This window comes from Anarrhichthys ocellatus, unplaced genomic scaffold, assembly GCF_004355925.1.
Source record: "Anarrhichthys ocellatus isolate YVR2014 unplaced genomic scaffold, GSC_Weel_1.0 scaffold2, whole genome shotgun sequence".
In the NCBI taxonomy this organism is placed as follows: domain Eukaryota; kingdom Metazoa; phylum Chordata; class Actinopteri; order Perciformes; family Anarhichadidae; genus Anarrhichthys; species Anarrhichthys ocellatus.
In genome coordinates this window covers 1,518,983-1,532,726 of record NW_022280032.1, presented here as the reverse complement: position 1 = coordinate 1,532,726, position 13,744 = coordinate 1,518,983, and the positions used below count along the sequence as shown (strand labels likewise).

At 42.9% G+C, this 13,744-nt stretch overlaps 2 protein-coding genes across 2 annotated transcripts in view; both read left to right on the top strand.

Moving 5' to 3' along the window:
* The first annotated feature begins 3,755 nt into the window (after nt 1–3,755).
* On the top strand, nt 3,756–8,775 carry cav2 (caveolin 2). Its single transcript, XM_031856550.1, has 3 exons — nt 3,756–4,110; nt 4,318–4,505; nt 6,263–8,775. The coding sequence occupies exons 1-3, from the start codon at nt 3,958–3,960 to the stop codon at nt 6,411–6,413; spliced, it is 492 nt and encodes a 163-aa protein (XP_031712410.1). The 5' UTR covers nt 3,756–3,957; the 3' UTR covers nt 6,414–8,775.
* A 2,939-nt stretch (nt 8,776–11,714) lies between these two features.
* The window catches only part of cav1 (caveolin 1), an 11,223-nt gene continuing 9,193 nt past the window's right edge, over nt 11,715–13,744 (top strand). The window contains exons 1-2 of the mRNA XM_031869508.1: nt 11,715–12,011; nt 12,977–13,144. Of these exons, the coding sequence (XP_031725368.1) occupies nt 11,976–12,011; nt 12,977–13,144 (204 nt within the window). The 5' untranslated portion in view covers nt 11,715–11,975. The remainder of the gene's footprint in view (nt 12,012–12,976; nt 13,145–13,744) is intronic.

The window sequence follows — 13,744 nt, the reverse complement described above, 5'->3', positions numbered from 1 at the left end:
GGAAATCCCTGTGCTCTGCGGGTGAGCTGATATCATTGTTCCCTCTGGAAACTCCTGGACAAATATGCATTTGTTCCCTGTGAAATCGGAGGAAACGTTTCCACGGCGCTCCACGTCAGGACGCAGCTCCTCCAGGGAGCGCCGGCCGGGATGTCCTGGAATGTGGCCGTTTGGTGAATTCATTAAATCATTAACCTGCAGGATCGAGAGGCACGCAGGCCAGAGGAAGGTAAGCCGGTGGTGCCTGGAGTGGAGCTGCAGCCGCACTCAACGCCTGCAAACAAACACTGCACTTAAAACAGAAATCAAATAAAGAAAAAATCAACAAGAGCAAAATTTGAAGCAAAGTAGTTTGTGCTTTTTGACATGCGAACCCTTGAATTTACAACAGTATAACGTAAGTAGAAGTATTAACAGTGTTTTGTCTGTTATTAATAACTGCAGATACTCAGATCAGCAACAGGGTCTTATAAATCTCAGCTGCACACACGTTGGCACCACGTTAGACGTTCCCCAACACTACGACATGATGGATTGAGTGGGATCTAGCAGTGCAGCTGGTTAGAGCCTCGGGATAAGAGAGCAGCTGAGGAGTGAGGTGTAAATACCTACTAAAGTCCAGAGGCTCATTCACTGACAGATATAAGTAGAGTGAGATGAAGGATGTTGGCTGTACTGAATATCAGAGGTGAAAACAAGATGGATTCCTTTGAGTGTGGCATGTGTGTGTGTGTGTGTGTGTGTGTGTGTGAATTACTCTTGATGGAGCATGCAAAGTGTTTTTTTATCTCAAAGCCCTGGTGGTTTTAACTCAGGAGTTCAGTCCTCTGCACGTCTCATACTTCACTCCTCCTCAGCTGGACACTATGGAACATTTACATATTCATGTTCATCTCAAGGAAGTGGACACAAAAACATTAACACCTCAAGTGTTTGTCAATCAGCATCCTGTGAGGACCTGCTGGCAGTGAGGGGCGGGGTTTATGTTGTTCATTCAAAGCAACAATGTGGTTAGCGTGGATGCTGCGATAGCATCAGTTACATCAGAACTGGAGATTATTTATTCATCTCAACACAAGACTTTCTATGGCAAAGACGTTTTCACTCTTCTCCCGACTCGCTTCAGCAAGAGTTTGATTGACAGATGGTTCATCCAATCACCTGCCAAGTATTTTTTTGAAAGTGCCAGCTGTTTTCCAAATAGCTTCTCGTGACTGCTTCTCAGGTGGTTCTGTGTACCATTAGGATTGTTTTGAGATGAGCTGCTTCTCGCCTAGAACGTGGACGAGATCAGGCAGCAGCAGCAGCAGCAGCAGGTGATGACAAAAAAACTGCTGTCAAGACGAACAGTTTGGTAGCCTTTAAAGAATATACAGATAGTCACAGGTACATCCTGTTAGATCCGATCTGTAGGCTACTTGTATTTCAGGTTTATTCATATTTGATGTAAATATACATTTATGTAAAAATGTGTGTGTATCTGGAATTGTATTCTATTATTCTTTTTATGTTTGCCGCGTAAAACACTTTGATGCTCTTTTTGATGAGAGCCATATAAATAAGCTTTATTATTATCAACCACACGAGACATGTTTTTAGATTAAACCTTTATTGCACAACATGAGACTACAATCGAGCGTTAAAATTTACAATTACAACAAAAAGTGCCGGCGCTCTCAGGACTGGCTCATCTCGAACGAGCCTGAACTGTCAGGTTACCATAAATGGTGGACCGAAGGAAGTTTGAGCTGAGCTAAATGTTAGGTCTCCAAACTCATCATCATTATCCTCCTGTGGGGACTCTGCATATCTGCTCCAAATGTCATCTCACTCGTTAACCAGTATTAGTTGATAAATGCCCAAACTTTTGTTCAGACTGACTGACATCCGAATTAGCAAACATCTTGCTATAATCTCATCGCTGCATTGGTGTCCAAAACCCAAAACAAAGGCAATAACTTCCCCCCGCGTCTTTCACACACTCTCATGTCAACACTGTCCTCTCTCTCTCTCTCCCCCCACCTCACCCTCGGGCCATCCAGCCAGGTCTCCCCCCTCGCTGAATGCTTGTCTGTCAGAATCCCTCTCTGTTGCGTTAATCCGGGAGTTTTTTGTGTCGTTGTCCAGGGGTCGGCCCTCGATGGCTCTGAAAGCCCAGCGCGCCTCTGTTCTGCCTGCTGCGTTTCTGCTTTGCTGTCACTCACCGTCCTGACCTACTTTATATTTTGTGTCTCTGTGCGTTCTGTCCGGGCCCTATGGTCTAAACAAAAGAGGCTGTTGTTTACATGTTGCTCATCAATAGGCAGGATGCTGGACCTGCCGCATCAACAAATGAGATGTGGCCTTTTTTAGTAAGACAAACATTTTTGCTCACAGAGCTCCACTGGAAAAACCGTGAACTGGACGTGAATAAATACAAATGTAATCGCTATTCATGTTCTTTATTTGTGGTGGATTTTGGAGATGATTCCTTTTTATGCCTCTGGTCGCCGGTGACATCCGTGACCTGAGGCATTATGTTTTCAAGTTGTCCGTTCTAATGAACGCGATAGCTCTGGAACACCTGGAGGGACTTTCCTCAAATTTGGCACAAACATCCACCTGGACTCGAGGACAAACTCATTCAAATTTGGCGAAAAAAAAGGTCACTTATTTTGGCCATAACTAAAGAATGAATTTGCTAATTGTGACAAATTTACACAAATGTCTAATAGGATAAAATTATGGATGATGACATTCTGGACAGACATGGACGCAACTGGTTGGTGGAGGCGTACAACCGTTTAGGAAGAACTTCATATGTTTGTTTCTGTAATCTTGGAGGCAAAAGTCAGGTCAGACCTTTGTCCTCAGATAGTTCACTTTCTTGTCATAATAGTTTAGGTTTTTCACGTTTCATTTTTAGGTTTAGGACAAACCTCGTGGTTGGGCTTAAGATAAGTACGTAAACTAGGTCAAAAGTAAACTTTTGTGCAGAAAACGCATCACAAACCTCCAAAATGTAACTTCAAGATATACCTCAACAACACTTTGGTACATGAACACCGGGTTCCTGGGTGAAAGTCCTGTGTTTGTTTGACCCACCCACCATAAGTAGTCTTTCTCATACTTTATGCTACGTCACTTCCTCTGAGCGTAGTGTGTTCACATGCTGTCACAGAACAGACTACCTAGTGTACAAAAGACATGCAAAAGCATGAGTGGCGTTGTCATTGCACCCTAAATTGCTAATAAATTGTTGTGTCATTCATACGTTTGGAGAGGCCGGCCTGGGCTGCCTGAGGAAAATGTCTTCCTGTTGTGGTTCCTGTTTAGGCATCTAAGGACCTGCAGTTATTCTAACAATGTTGGCTGGTGTGTTCAGAGCATGAAGCAGCCAGAGACGAATAAATCCATGCAGACCAAAAGGGAAACTTGCGGTAAATCCACTCAATGGGTAGAACAGTGTGTTCAGCTACAGCAACAATAATAACCAAGCTTTTAAAGTTACAAGGTGTGAAAATAAACATGTGGGTGTTTCTTTCCAAAAGCAAAATGCCCGGGGGGGTTAAAACTGATGCATCTTCATTCAAAAGTGCAAATTTTTTAAAACATCACTATGTATGATGGAAAAGAAATGTCTCCACGGAAAACCACTTTTTAAAAAAAATAAAAAAGATGATTTGTGAAAAAGAAGAACAGCCTGCAGGTTGTGTACTAATCATGCTTAATCGCATGAGGAGGTTTGGTGTACTGAACCCTGATGGCTCCTGGGTGTCCATGGCTCATCATGACAGTAGAGCCAGTCATCACAGGGCCTTTTGAAACGGGCCCGAGGATGTGACTTGGAGCTTTGTTGCGTCTCCTCTCGGCTCTGCTTTCCATACAGGGGCGGGGTGCAGCGCTCCAGTCCGGCGCACCGTAACCGACTGCTGCTCTGCCTGCACTGCCTGTCCCGTCTGAGCGCGCACAAACAACATGGGTCTGGAGAAGGAAAAATCGGACATCAGCATAATCATGGACGAAGACGAGTTCAACAGGTCGATAGAGCCGATGCTGTCGAAGAAGGGGAAACGCACGTACGTGGCGGAGCCGGACCGAGATCCGCACGATATCAATGCGCACTTGAAGGTAAAGTCTGAACACGGTGTTTGAAAGTGAAACTACACAAGATAGCGGTTGTTAAGTTGAATTATGTACTCAATAATGTGAGTTCATTGTTTTCACGTCACACTGTGTTAATCTGCAGCCTGAATACCTGGAAGTCGCTGCCTGCGCGTCAATCCATCATCTCCAAAGCCAGTTTTATTTTGTTAAAGCTCACTGTACTACCAACAGGTCGGCTTCGGGGACGTCATCGCGGAGCCCGTCTCCACGCACAGCTTCGACAACGTGTGGATAGCGAGCCACTTCGCGTTTGAGGTGGTCAAATTCTTCTTTTACCGCGTGCTGACCACGCTGCTGGCCGTGCCCATGGCTTTCATCCTCGGACTGGTCTTCGCGGTGCTCAGCTGCATCCACATCTGGTAGGGAGAAGTCCCCCCCCTCGACCTGCAGGTCTCTGTTTCTGTGCTGAGTTTAGCCTGGCGCATGTGGCACTGTGCCAAATGTTGGCCATTACAAGAAATAATTATGCACATAGATATCATAACAGAGGGATGCCATGACATGAAATGCTCTTTTATGAGTGAAAATAAAACTATAGTCAGTAGATTAAACATATAATATTGTACAAAATATATAAAAATATATATAAAAGACGTTCTACAAACATCATCAATTTCCAATATAAAGATTATTGAAGTATTATAGTGATTCAACATTCTATTTCAGTATGATAATGTCACTTAAACACTGTTTTGAGCAATGAAAACACTTTTTAAATGTGTGTGGAACATTTGTTACCCTTGCCAGCATTGCTGTGGCTCTTTCAGGCAAACATTGAGAGAAGTTATTTTTACAGTCAGGCGTAGTATGACGTCAAAGTCTCGTCAGCGCTTTGTTTTCATACTTTCATTTGGACAGTGATGTCATGCATATGTCGTCTACTGTATATGCACCTGCATCAAGTTAAACCAGGTGCCTCCAGGTTTAACTTGATGCCAGACGTGCAGTTCCCAACCACAACCCAAAGAGTCTGTTCATTAGCACTTGATGAAACAACACCTTATGCCCAGAAGTCAGCGCTGAATGGAAAGTTGGGAGGAATGTTGAGCTCCACTGGTAGTTGAGGGGGGGAAAAAACGCCCTGTGCCCTTTGCTGGATAGCTGGCATTCTAGCAACAACATAGACCTGTTTACAGACCGGAGTGGGACATTCTTCAGATGCAGATAGAGAACTGACCTTTTGACCTCAAGCTCAGGACGATTCCTTCAAGCCGCCGCAGGTATTCGTCAGTAGAGGACTGAGCGATGACGCTGAGCCGGTCAATACACACAGAGGGGTGCAGCTTCAAAGGAGGACACAGCTTTCACAACGCACCTTTTTTATTTCATGTAATTTATCGGAGAGAACGTCACAAGCTGCAGGAATGTAACCATATGATACCGTTCTCTAACCAACATTTATGTAAAGATCAATGCATCCAAAACATAATTCATTTCAGAGCCATAGATTCTCACATACTTTTTAATATTTGACAGTAGGACAGAAGGTTGACATAGCTTCATCCATCAGCAGCATCCTTGAGCTAAAAGCTGGAGCAGCAGGGCAACAATTTCTACATGAATCAGTAAATCTGTGAAACTTGATGAGAGTTAAGTCACAGCGACAGCCACTTGAGATCAAGAGGCAAGTGTTAGATGGAGAGGTTGTTGATCGATATCCCAGGGTAAGAATTCAGCCCAGTCTCAAGGAAAAAAACGTTCGTCATTGTATGTTACTGAAAACCACGGACACGTTCAATGTGGAACTTTCTTAACCCCAAAAAGTTTGGCCAGTGATGTAGAATAGCCAGCGAGCGTTATTTTAAAGTTACGTTGTATAAAAAGCAAGAAAGTCCACTTAGGGCGGGTGTGAAGGGTGTTGGGCCGGTCAAAAGATAAGAGACTTTCACAAAGGAGACAACACTGTTTGTGTTGTTGTGAAACATTGTTTTATGTTAAAGTTGTTACATTAAAAAGTCAATATTGATTGTACTTATTTAAAACCTGCAAATCACCGACGTCCATCTCCAAAAGATGTCATTATGAGTGAGGATTTAAAGAAAAAGTAAAATAAAAAACTAAAAAGCATAACTTCTCAGCGTCTGTTCTGAAGGGACCTTTTGACCTCTTCCTGCAGGTTGGTGATGCCGGTGATCCAGAGCTTGGTGATGCTCTTACCGTCAGTCCAGGTGGTGTGGAGGAGTCTGACAGACATGATCGTCACGCCGCTCTTCCACAGTATGGGAAAGAGCCTGTCATCCGTTCAAGTGGAGACCACCGAGTACTGATGCGGACGCCTCTCTGTCCCCCTGCGGAGAAAGAAGTGTCGGACAAAAGGCGTGACTGATGCTTGTGGTGGAATACATGAGCTCTTTATAAAGTCAAAGGTGAAACCCTGAAGAGTGCCGCACAAAGTACTTACAACTATAAATTCATCAGCCCAGCGCCAGGAAAAAAATGTTTCTGCAAACGTTGAATGTGGGCGTTTATGCATTCGGTCAGAGCAGGTGACATCATACAGCAGCTACCAGTATTTAAAGTTACATGGTGTGAAAGTTACAGTCCAATAAGGGTGGATGGATGGGTCAAACAAACACAAGACTTTCACCCAGGAGACCACTGTGTCCGTGTCAAACCAAAAGTAAACTATGGTTGTTACGCAACATTATGCTAATGGCGGTTGTTACGGTTGTAATGTCATTATTTTAACAATAACAAATGTTTTTTCTAACCTTAACCAAGTCATTTTGTTGCCTAAACCTAGCCAACCGTTTCACTATGTTAAACACGTGTCATTGTGCATTTCTGCTGATATGTAACGTACAATGTTTGGGTTCAGAAACGTATCCCGTTGTTTACAGAAACATTTATTCCTGACGACTGGGTTGAATTTATTACAACGATAAATAAAAGAATCAGGCTTAGTAAGCATTAAGTGTGATTTTGATCACTTGCGGGTAAAAGTCTTCAAAGCTGCGTTAAATTTTAAAAAGCGACATCTGTTTGAATATATTTGAATGTTTAGTGAGGACTTGATACACATTGAAACATAGCGATTAAATGCTGTTAAAACAACAGCTACACCTGACCTAGAAATCCTAAATAACACACTTGCACTGGTTCAAGACAACAGGCCTTCATGTCGTTTAATCTGCAAATCAACAGGGTTTATAGTCACATCACATCAGGAAAGTAGATGTTCCTGAAACCTTTTGTGACTTTATGAAAAGCTCATGAGCACCTCCCAAAATGGAGTTGTTGTGACCAAAAGGACAAAAATAATTCTTGTCATTCCATTAGTTTGTGGCCGAGAGAGCCGTGGGATCAGCAAACTGCTGACTTGCTGAGACATGTAATATTTCTGCTTTTATCATAAATTGTATATATTGCAAGTAATTCAGCTCGAGGTTGAATGTGTTGAACTGAATCAGAGTCTGAGAGGAGTTTGTATGAATATTAAATGCTAAGATGCAGCTTGTTGCAAATGTCCAGGCTTATTTTACTTTAATCTGCTGTGTTGATTTCACAGTGCATTGGTTATGATATTGGCCATTTGCTTTTACGCGGACGTACGATAAACTATACGCAATAGAGTTGTTTTAACATGTTGGATACTTTGCTTCCTAAATCATTATTTACATCTGCCGCCATCTAAGAACTTCACTTGAGTGAAGGACAGCATGATAAAGGAGTTTGCTACAGCGCTGCTAGTTAGCAGGCCTGGTTTAATATTTCTACAGCCAGAGGGGATCAGACAGCAGCGTGATTTATATTTTTTTGCGGTGTAGTTGATAAAAGTTGATCTTAAGGTACAAAGCCTGCACGGTTCGCACTTGCGGTACAATCTGATATTTAGAAGGCGATATAAAGAGAGGAAGTGTGACAGTTATGGAGCCGAGTGTTGGGAACGTACTTATGAATGCAAACCCACCTCTGATAACCAAACACACACAACATCCTTTTTGCTCCCGAGAAACATCTGGCTGTGCCACTTTCGCTAGAAGCTAGTTGCTAGTTGCTAGTTGCTAGTTGCGGTTTATCAGAGCTTGTTTTTCTGAAAATGGCCGCCCGCTGCTTCTGTGGGCATAAATCCTGTCATAATATCTAGTTGGTTATCATCCATATTTTCCAGGTAAATGGGGATTAAATCAAGTGGGATTATAGCTGTAAGTAACACACACCTACACGTGACTCAACATTGCACCGCGAGCCAACACGCGGCAGCTCCTACCTCCGACAGCAACACGTGATCTGGACGTGGCGTTTTGTTTTTCCAGCTGACAAAATGAATGGCAGCAGTTCTGTCGGAGCTTTTAAAATCCTTTCACAGAAGTTGGACCGCTGACAAGCTGCCAGCCAACGTGCTTGTGTTTACCGGAGATTCACTGTAGGGTTGTGCAATAGTGGAAGACGCAGGTGTCGTGTGGACGAAGCTTTTTCTCCCCTCGGCAATACCACGTAGTACTAATCAACCCCGGCTTATCCATTAATAAGGCAAATAAATCATACTGTGACATGTATCTGTCTGTAAAATGCTTTTATTGAGCCGTGCTTTGTGGATATACTCGTTTTGGAGCTTTTGCCTCAAATGTGTTCTTCATGACTGAAATAAAGATTTTTTTTTGCCTCGAGGTTCGTTTCTCTGCGTCTGTCACAGGAGATGGATTTGCAGCTGAGTGCCAGAGAGGCCTCGTAAATCACTTCGCTTAGATTGCACGAGACACTTTTCCTGCACAAAGATGATCTGTGGGTCGAGGGAACGTGACCCGAAGCTTCTCTGTCAGACCTGCAGGCCTGCACAAGCATCACTACCTGTTAGAGTATTCACCCACCATGTAGTACAGCTTTGTGTATCTCTGTAAGTTTGTGATGTCCCGATACTACTATTAACTTTTACTACAGCTATTAAACCTGCTGCAATGTCCTTCACCACTGAATACCTCGTATTATCTGGTGTTCTGTTCCTGAAAGTCTTTTGTTCTCTGACTTGAGCTTCTCCAGCTCACACCCTCTTTGTCCTTTTCTGTCTTTTTTTAAGGCGAGACACTACATGCTAAAACCTGCACGGGTACATTGAATCTTTTTTCTTCTCTCATATTATTACTACTCCAAAATGATTGTTATACTTGACTCACTGTCGCCTTTGTTGCTATGTTACTACACTCCCTCTCTGATATTCGGGGGTTCCTATCAGTCTCGTGTCCACTGAGCTAAACATAGCACATGTGATAGCTTCGTCATATCCTGTGTGCTGGTCAATATAATCATCTGACAAGAAATCACATGCTGCCTTCTTAATGTGAGCAAATGCCTTGTATCAGTTCCTCCTTTGTTTCTGCTGTGTCAATGAATTAACTACATTTATCTTTATTAACCATCATCATAAAGCTGTGATGAATCCAGTCTAAAGCCTTCATGGGCTCATCGTTATCCTGTAAAAAAGACCGTTTGTATATCAGTTACCACCCTGTGTTCACCTTGACTTCTTGAAGAGCACTTTGTGTTTTGAGAAAAGTCTTGATGATGTTAAATTGTGGCAGCGATTAATAACTGCAGAACTACAAACTCCCACATAACTCTTGCAGTATAATCCAAGTCTCCTTATCCAGTCCGATGCTTTATATATTTATTTGTATATGTAAAACACATCCGCATAAACCGGGTCCATCCCGCTCTGTTAAATATGAACAAATCGCTTACTTTTACTGTTGTTAATCCCACATTTACTTCAATTTATCAAGACTTTTCTCCGTCTTTTGATTGTTCGTTCGACGTGTAGGCATGAGAGAAAAACAAAGTTATCTTCACTAATTCAAGGTGAGTAATTGAGATGCAAATTAACATTTTGAGGTTGAAGTATTCCTTTTAAAAGTGAGTTTATTTCACTTTTGGGCTACCAGTTCCTTTTAAAAGAGCAGGCATCGCTTTTGTTAAGGTCAGAAAGTTCGTCCTGGCGTTGAGCATTCAGTTTGATCCCAGGGCTTTCCCAGCGCCATCCTCCAGACTGATGGAATCAGCTGTTCAACCTGTTCTGTCACTGGCCTGAAACACTCATTTACATGTGTTTGATAGTCCTATCATAAACCTAAGCTGCCCCAGCGTGAAGTTAACACAGATCCTGTTCTGCTGATGCTGAACCACGATTCACTCTCATAAAGTAGATGTTTGGGGGAAGTCCCACCTTGACAGAACTTTCTATACCCTGTAGCCTGACTTCAGCTGTTCATATGGTGTTTCTCAAACAGAGAATATTCTAAAATGCTGATGTAGCGCCTTCTGTGAGTCCACATCAACATAACATCTTTGTTAGAAACAGGTTTTCATTTGGTTGATTTGATCAGAGCCACACCTGCTGAAGTAAAGCTATGTTAATGTGTAAAGCACCTTTCCAGAGCAGATGTCACAAATCGCTTCACAACAATAAAACATTTGTTAAACTAAGAGTCACTGCACCCTTTATCATTTAACTGCTGCATTAAAACCAGCAGAATGAGAGAAAGACAAATTCAAAGAATTAGAGTCCTCAAGCCTTTTAGAGTTCTGAGTTTCAGTGTATCGACTTGTAGAAAGGAGAAGAACTAATACACACAAATGTGTTGGCTGATGTCTTCCTCAGCGTGCAGGTTCAGTTCAACCTCTTTGAAACAAGAAGGGTTAAAAGAGCAGAATGCTGACCATTCAAAACACAGAGTGTCACAGCAATAAGAAAGGTGAAGCGTGTTTACAAAGAGTGGTCACACAGACTCAAAGATAATTCTTAGAAATCTTGGTACCACTTTGCACCATTCAAAATGAGTTAAATTTAATTTATCCATAATTTAGAAAAACATCTTGAGTGGTCACCTGTTGTTGCCTTTGTGGTTGTTTTTGTGATTTAGAGTGTTTTTATTCATCATTATTAATTTACAATTAGTAAATATACCTTTTGAAACAAAGAATAATTTATTGATGTTTCCCATGAACAGTTATTACATTACCGTAGTTACTGATCTACTGTATTAGTAAAGTATTTATTGGCCATATCTTACTGAAATCGTTCAGCTTCTACAGGAAAACCCCCAAAACTGGCTCCTATCACATCCATCCAGAAAACAGCTGAGTGCGCCAGCAGGTGTCACTCCAAGGTGAGTTGATACAAGAATGTAAACAAACCAGAGTGACCAGCGTGGTGTCACAGCAGTGGCGTTAACGCTGAGGACAACAGCTGAGAGTGTCAATGCACCATATTTGTGCTTTAAATATGAGTATAAACTATTGTCTGAGGGTAGATGACAGACTGGGTTTTATATTCGCTGAAATAGGTAAATAAACTATGGAATGCTCCTTTAACTTTCTTATTTATTCATTTCTCTTTTGATTATATTTTTCTTGCTCTCTTCTAGCACTTCAATGGGTCTCCCTCAGACTAAGGTATGGCAAATATCCACACCTTGCCATTCCCAATTAACGCCCACATTTCACTGAACAAAAAGGTTATTATGCTCTGCCTCGATCCTCAAATAAAGTAATTCCACGGAAGTTTACAGTTACAACACTCCTACAGTTTGAGATCGCGTCATTCCCCCCAAGTCTGGCAGGTTTCAGGGTGGCTCTCCCGTCTCTGCTCACAGGTGACTGCGAGGAAGCGCTGTGCGGGAACCGAAGGAAGAAAAAAAAAACGGAGGTTTCCCCTCGCATCTCTGACATTAAAATTCTAGTCACGTTCAGCGAAAAGGGCAGGAGTTAGATGGCCATACAGGTCCCTGAGAAGAGCCCCGGTTCTCTCATTTCGCCTCCACGCCTCCTACTCAGCTTCCTATAGTGTCTTCTCGTCTGTTCACCGCGCTGATCCGTTCAAACTTGAGGACAGCATGACAGGAGGACTGAAGGACGGCGAAACAGAAGAGGTACAGTAGCCAATGCCTCTCATGCAAAGCCGGCACTGTTTGACACCGATTTTTCTTTTCGATCTCCATTGCGTAGCTGATTATTCTCGCTTATAATTTGCATTCATGAAGGGCATTTGGATGTTTGTTTGTTTTTTCAAACTCCAGAGCGCTATCATTATCTTACTTTCTGGCACCTACTCGGGAACGCTTCTCCAACACACCCTGGGGGAATGCGAAGGACCACTGAGCATGCATTAGCACGTGGGTGTGAGATTTAACCTGCTAAAAACATATACTAACAGAACAACCGAGAATAACTTTTACGCACCAGCCATGGAAGTTTACATGCTCGTGCGTAAAAGTGCCAAGGAGGAAACCCACAACCATTTCCGTACGTAAGATTTCAGACAAAGATCATGAACATGCTTTAACACTAAATAATGAAGCCATAGGGCAAAAATGAGAAGGCGCTTAAAATATCTACAGAGGACAGAGTAGTTATATTGGGACAATGGGGGCGTTTTACGCACATCGTTATAAACCAATGGACACGGAAACCTAACATGTTTTACAGTACTTAAAACTGTCCATGTATTGATAACAATATGGTTGATAACCTCTATTTGTTCAAAAAATATTGCAAAATGTATTTAGAAAGAGTTTTTCCCAAAAATAAGTATTTGTATTTGGAATTTTCGCCTTTACGCATTTCTTAAAAAACGTCGCCATGCCTTCCAGGTACATGTTGAATCAACTTGTATGTCATGCGGGATATTAGTTTTCTCTCCGGGTGGTGAGCACCCCTTGCGGCTGGTTCGAGGGGTGTGGTGCTTCAATTCCAATTCATTTAAACCCATCCCTGTTTGTGGGGCAGGCTGGTAACGCGCAGCACCAGTCTCTCTCCCACTCTGAGCGCGCTGCACGCTATCCCTCCTCCTCTTCACTCTCTTCCTCTTTTTCTGTCTCCTCTGGATCCTTCACAGGAGTTTCTGCATTCACCGTTCATCCGAAAACAAGGGAACATTTACAAACCTAACAACAAAGACATGGACAACGACAGTCTGAACGAGAAGACGATGGACGACGTCCACACCAAAGAGATCGACCTGGTCAACCGTGACCCGAAGCGCATAAACGACGATGTGGTCAAGGTGAGTCAAACCTGGAGGGTTGGTAACTTGTATTTGGGTAAACGTGCAGCTGCTGAGAGCTTTCACTCTATTCTCGTGGCAACTGAAACCATCAACTTTACCAGAATACCTGTTGCAGAGTTTGCACTTAACTTCTGCTCAGTGGAGATGCCTGACAATCACCGTAAACTGAAGTCAACTTTGGGAAACTGCGCTGAAATATGAGCTGTCAAACTGGTGTTATGTGCGGTTGTGCGCGCCAGACGCGCACGGAAGCTCTATTGCGCACGGCATTGGTTTCCAGCAGTGTTCTCCCTCAGTGACTTCCCCCTATTAGGAAAAGACCCTGCACATGCATTAAAGCCCACTGGGGCTCAATGGCAAGTTATCCACGCGTGTAAATATCTGCGTGGACTTGAAAACTCGAACATCCTCGCACCAGCAGAGGAAACATTACGAATTTCCTGTTGTTGGAACACAGTATTTTTTCCCAGTTACACACGCCTTGCTGTTAGGAAAGTGGAGTTCTTTCCATAAGAGAGCTGCCTGGCGGCGTCGAGTGTTTATTTTGTTTAAAGGAGTTTAGCAGATAGAGAGGGGGGGGGGGGGGGGGGGGGGGGG

What these genes read in the sequence shown, in the direction of transcription:
- cav2 (XM_031856550.1), top strand. Translation starts at nt 3,958, where the DNA reads ATGGGTCTGGAGAAGGAAAAATCGGACATCAGCATAATCATGGACGAA. An exon ending in ATATCAATGCGCACTTGAAG is followed by an intron (nt 4,111 to 4,317) that starts GTAAAGTCTGAA and finishes TACTACCAACAG; the next exon opens with GTCGGCTTCGGGGACGTCAT. An exon ending in CTCAGCTGCATCCACATCTG is followed by an intron (nt 4,506 to 6,262) that starts GTAGGGAGAAGT and finishes CTCTTCCTGCAG; the next exon opens with GTTGGTGATGCCGGTGATCC.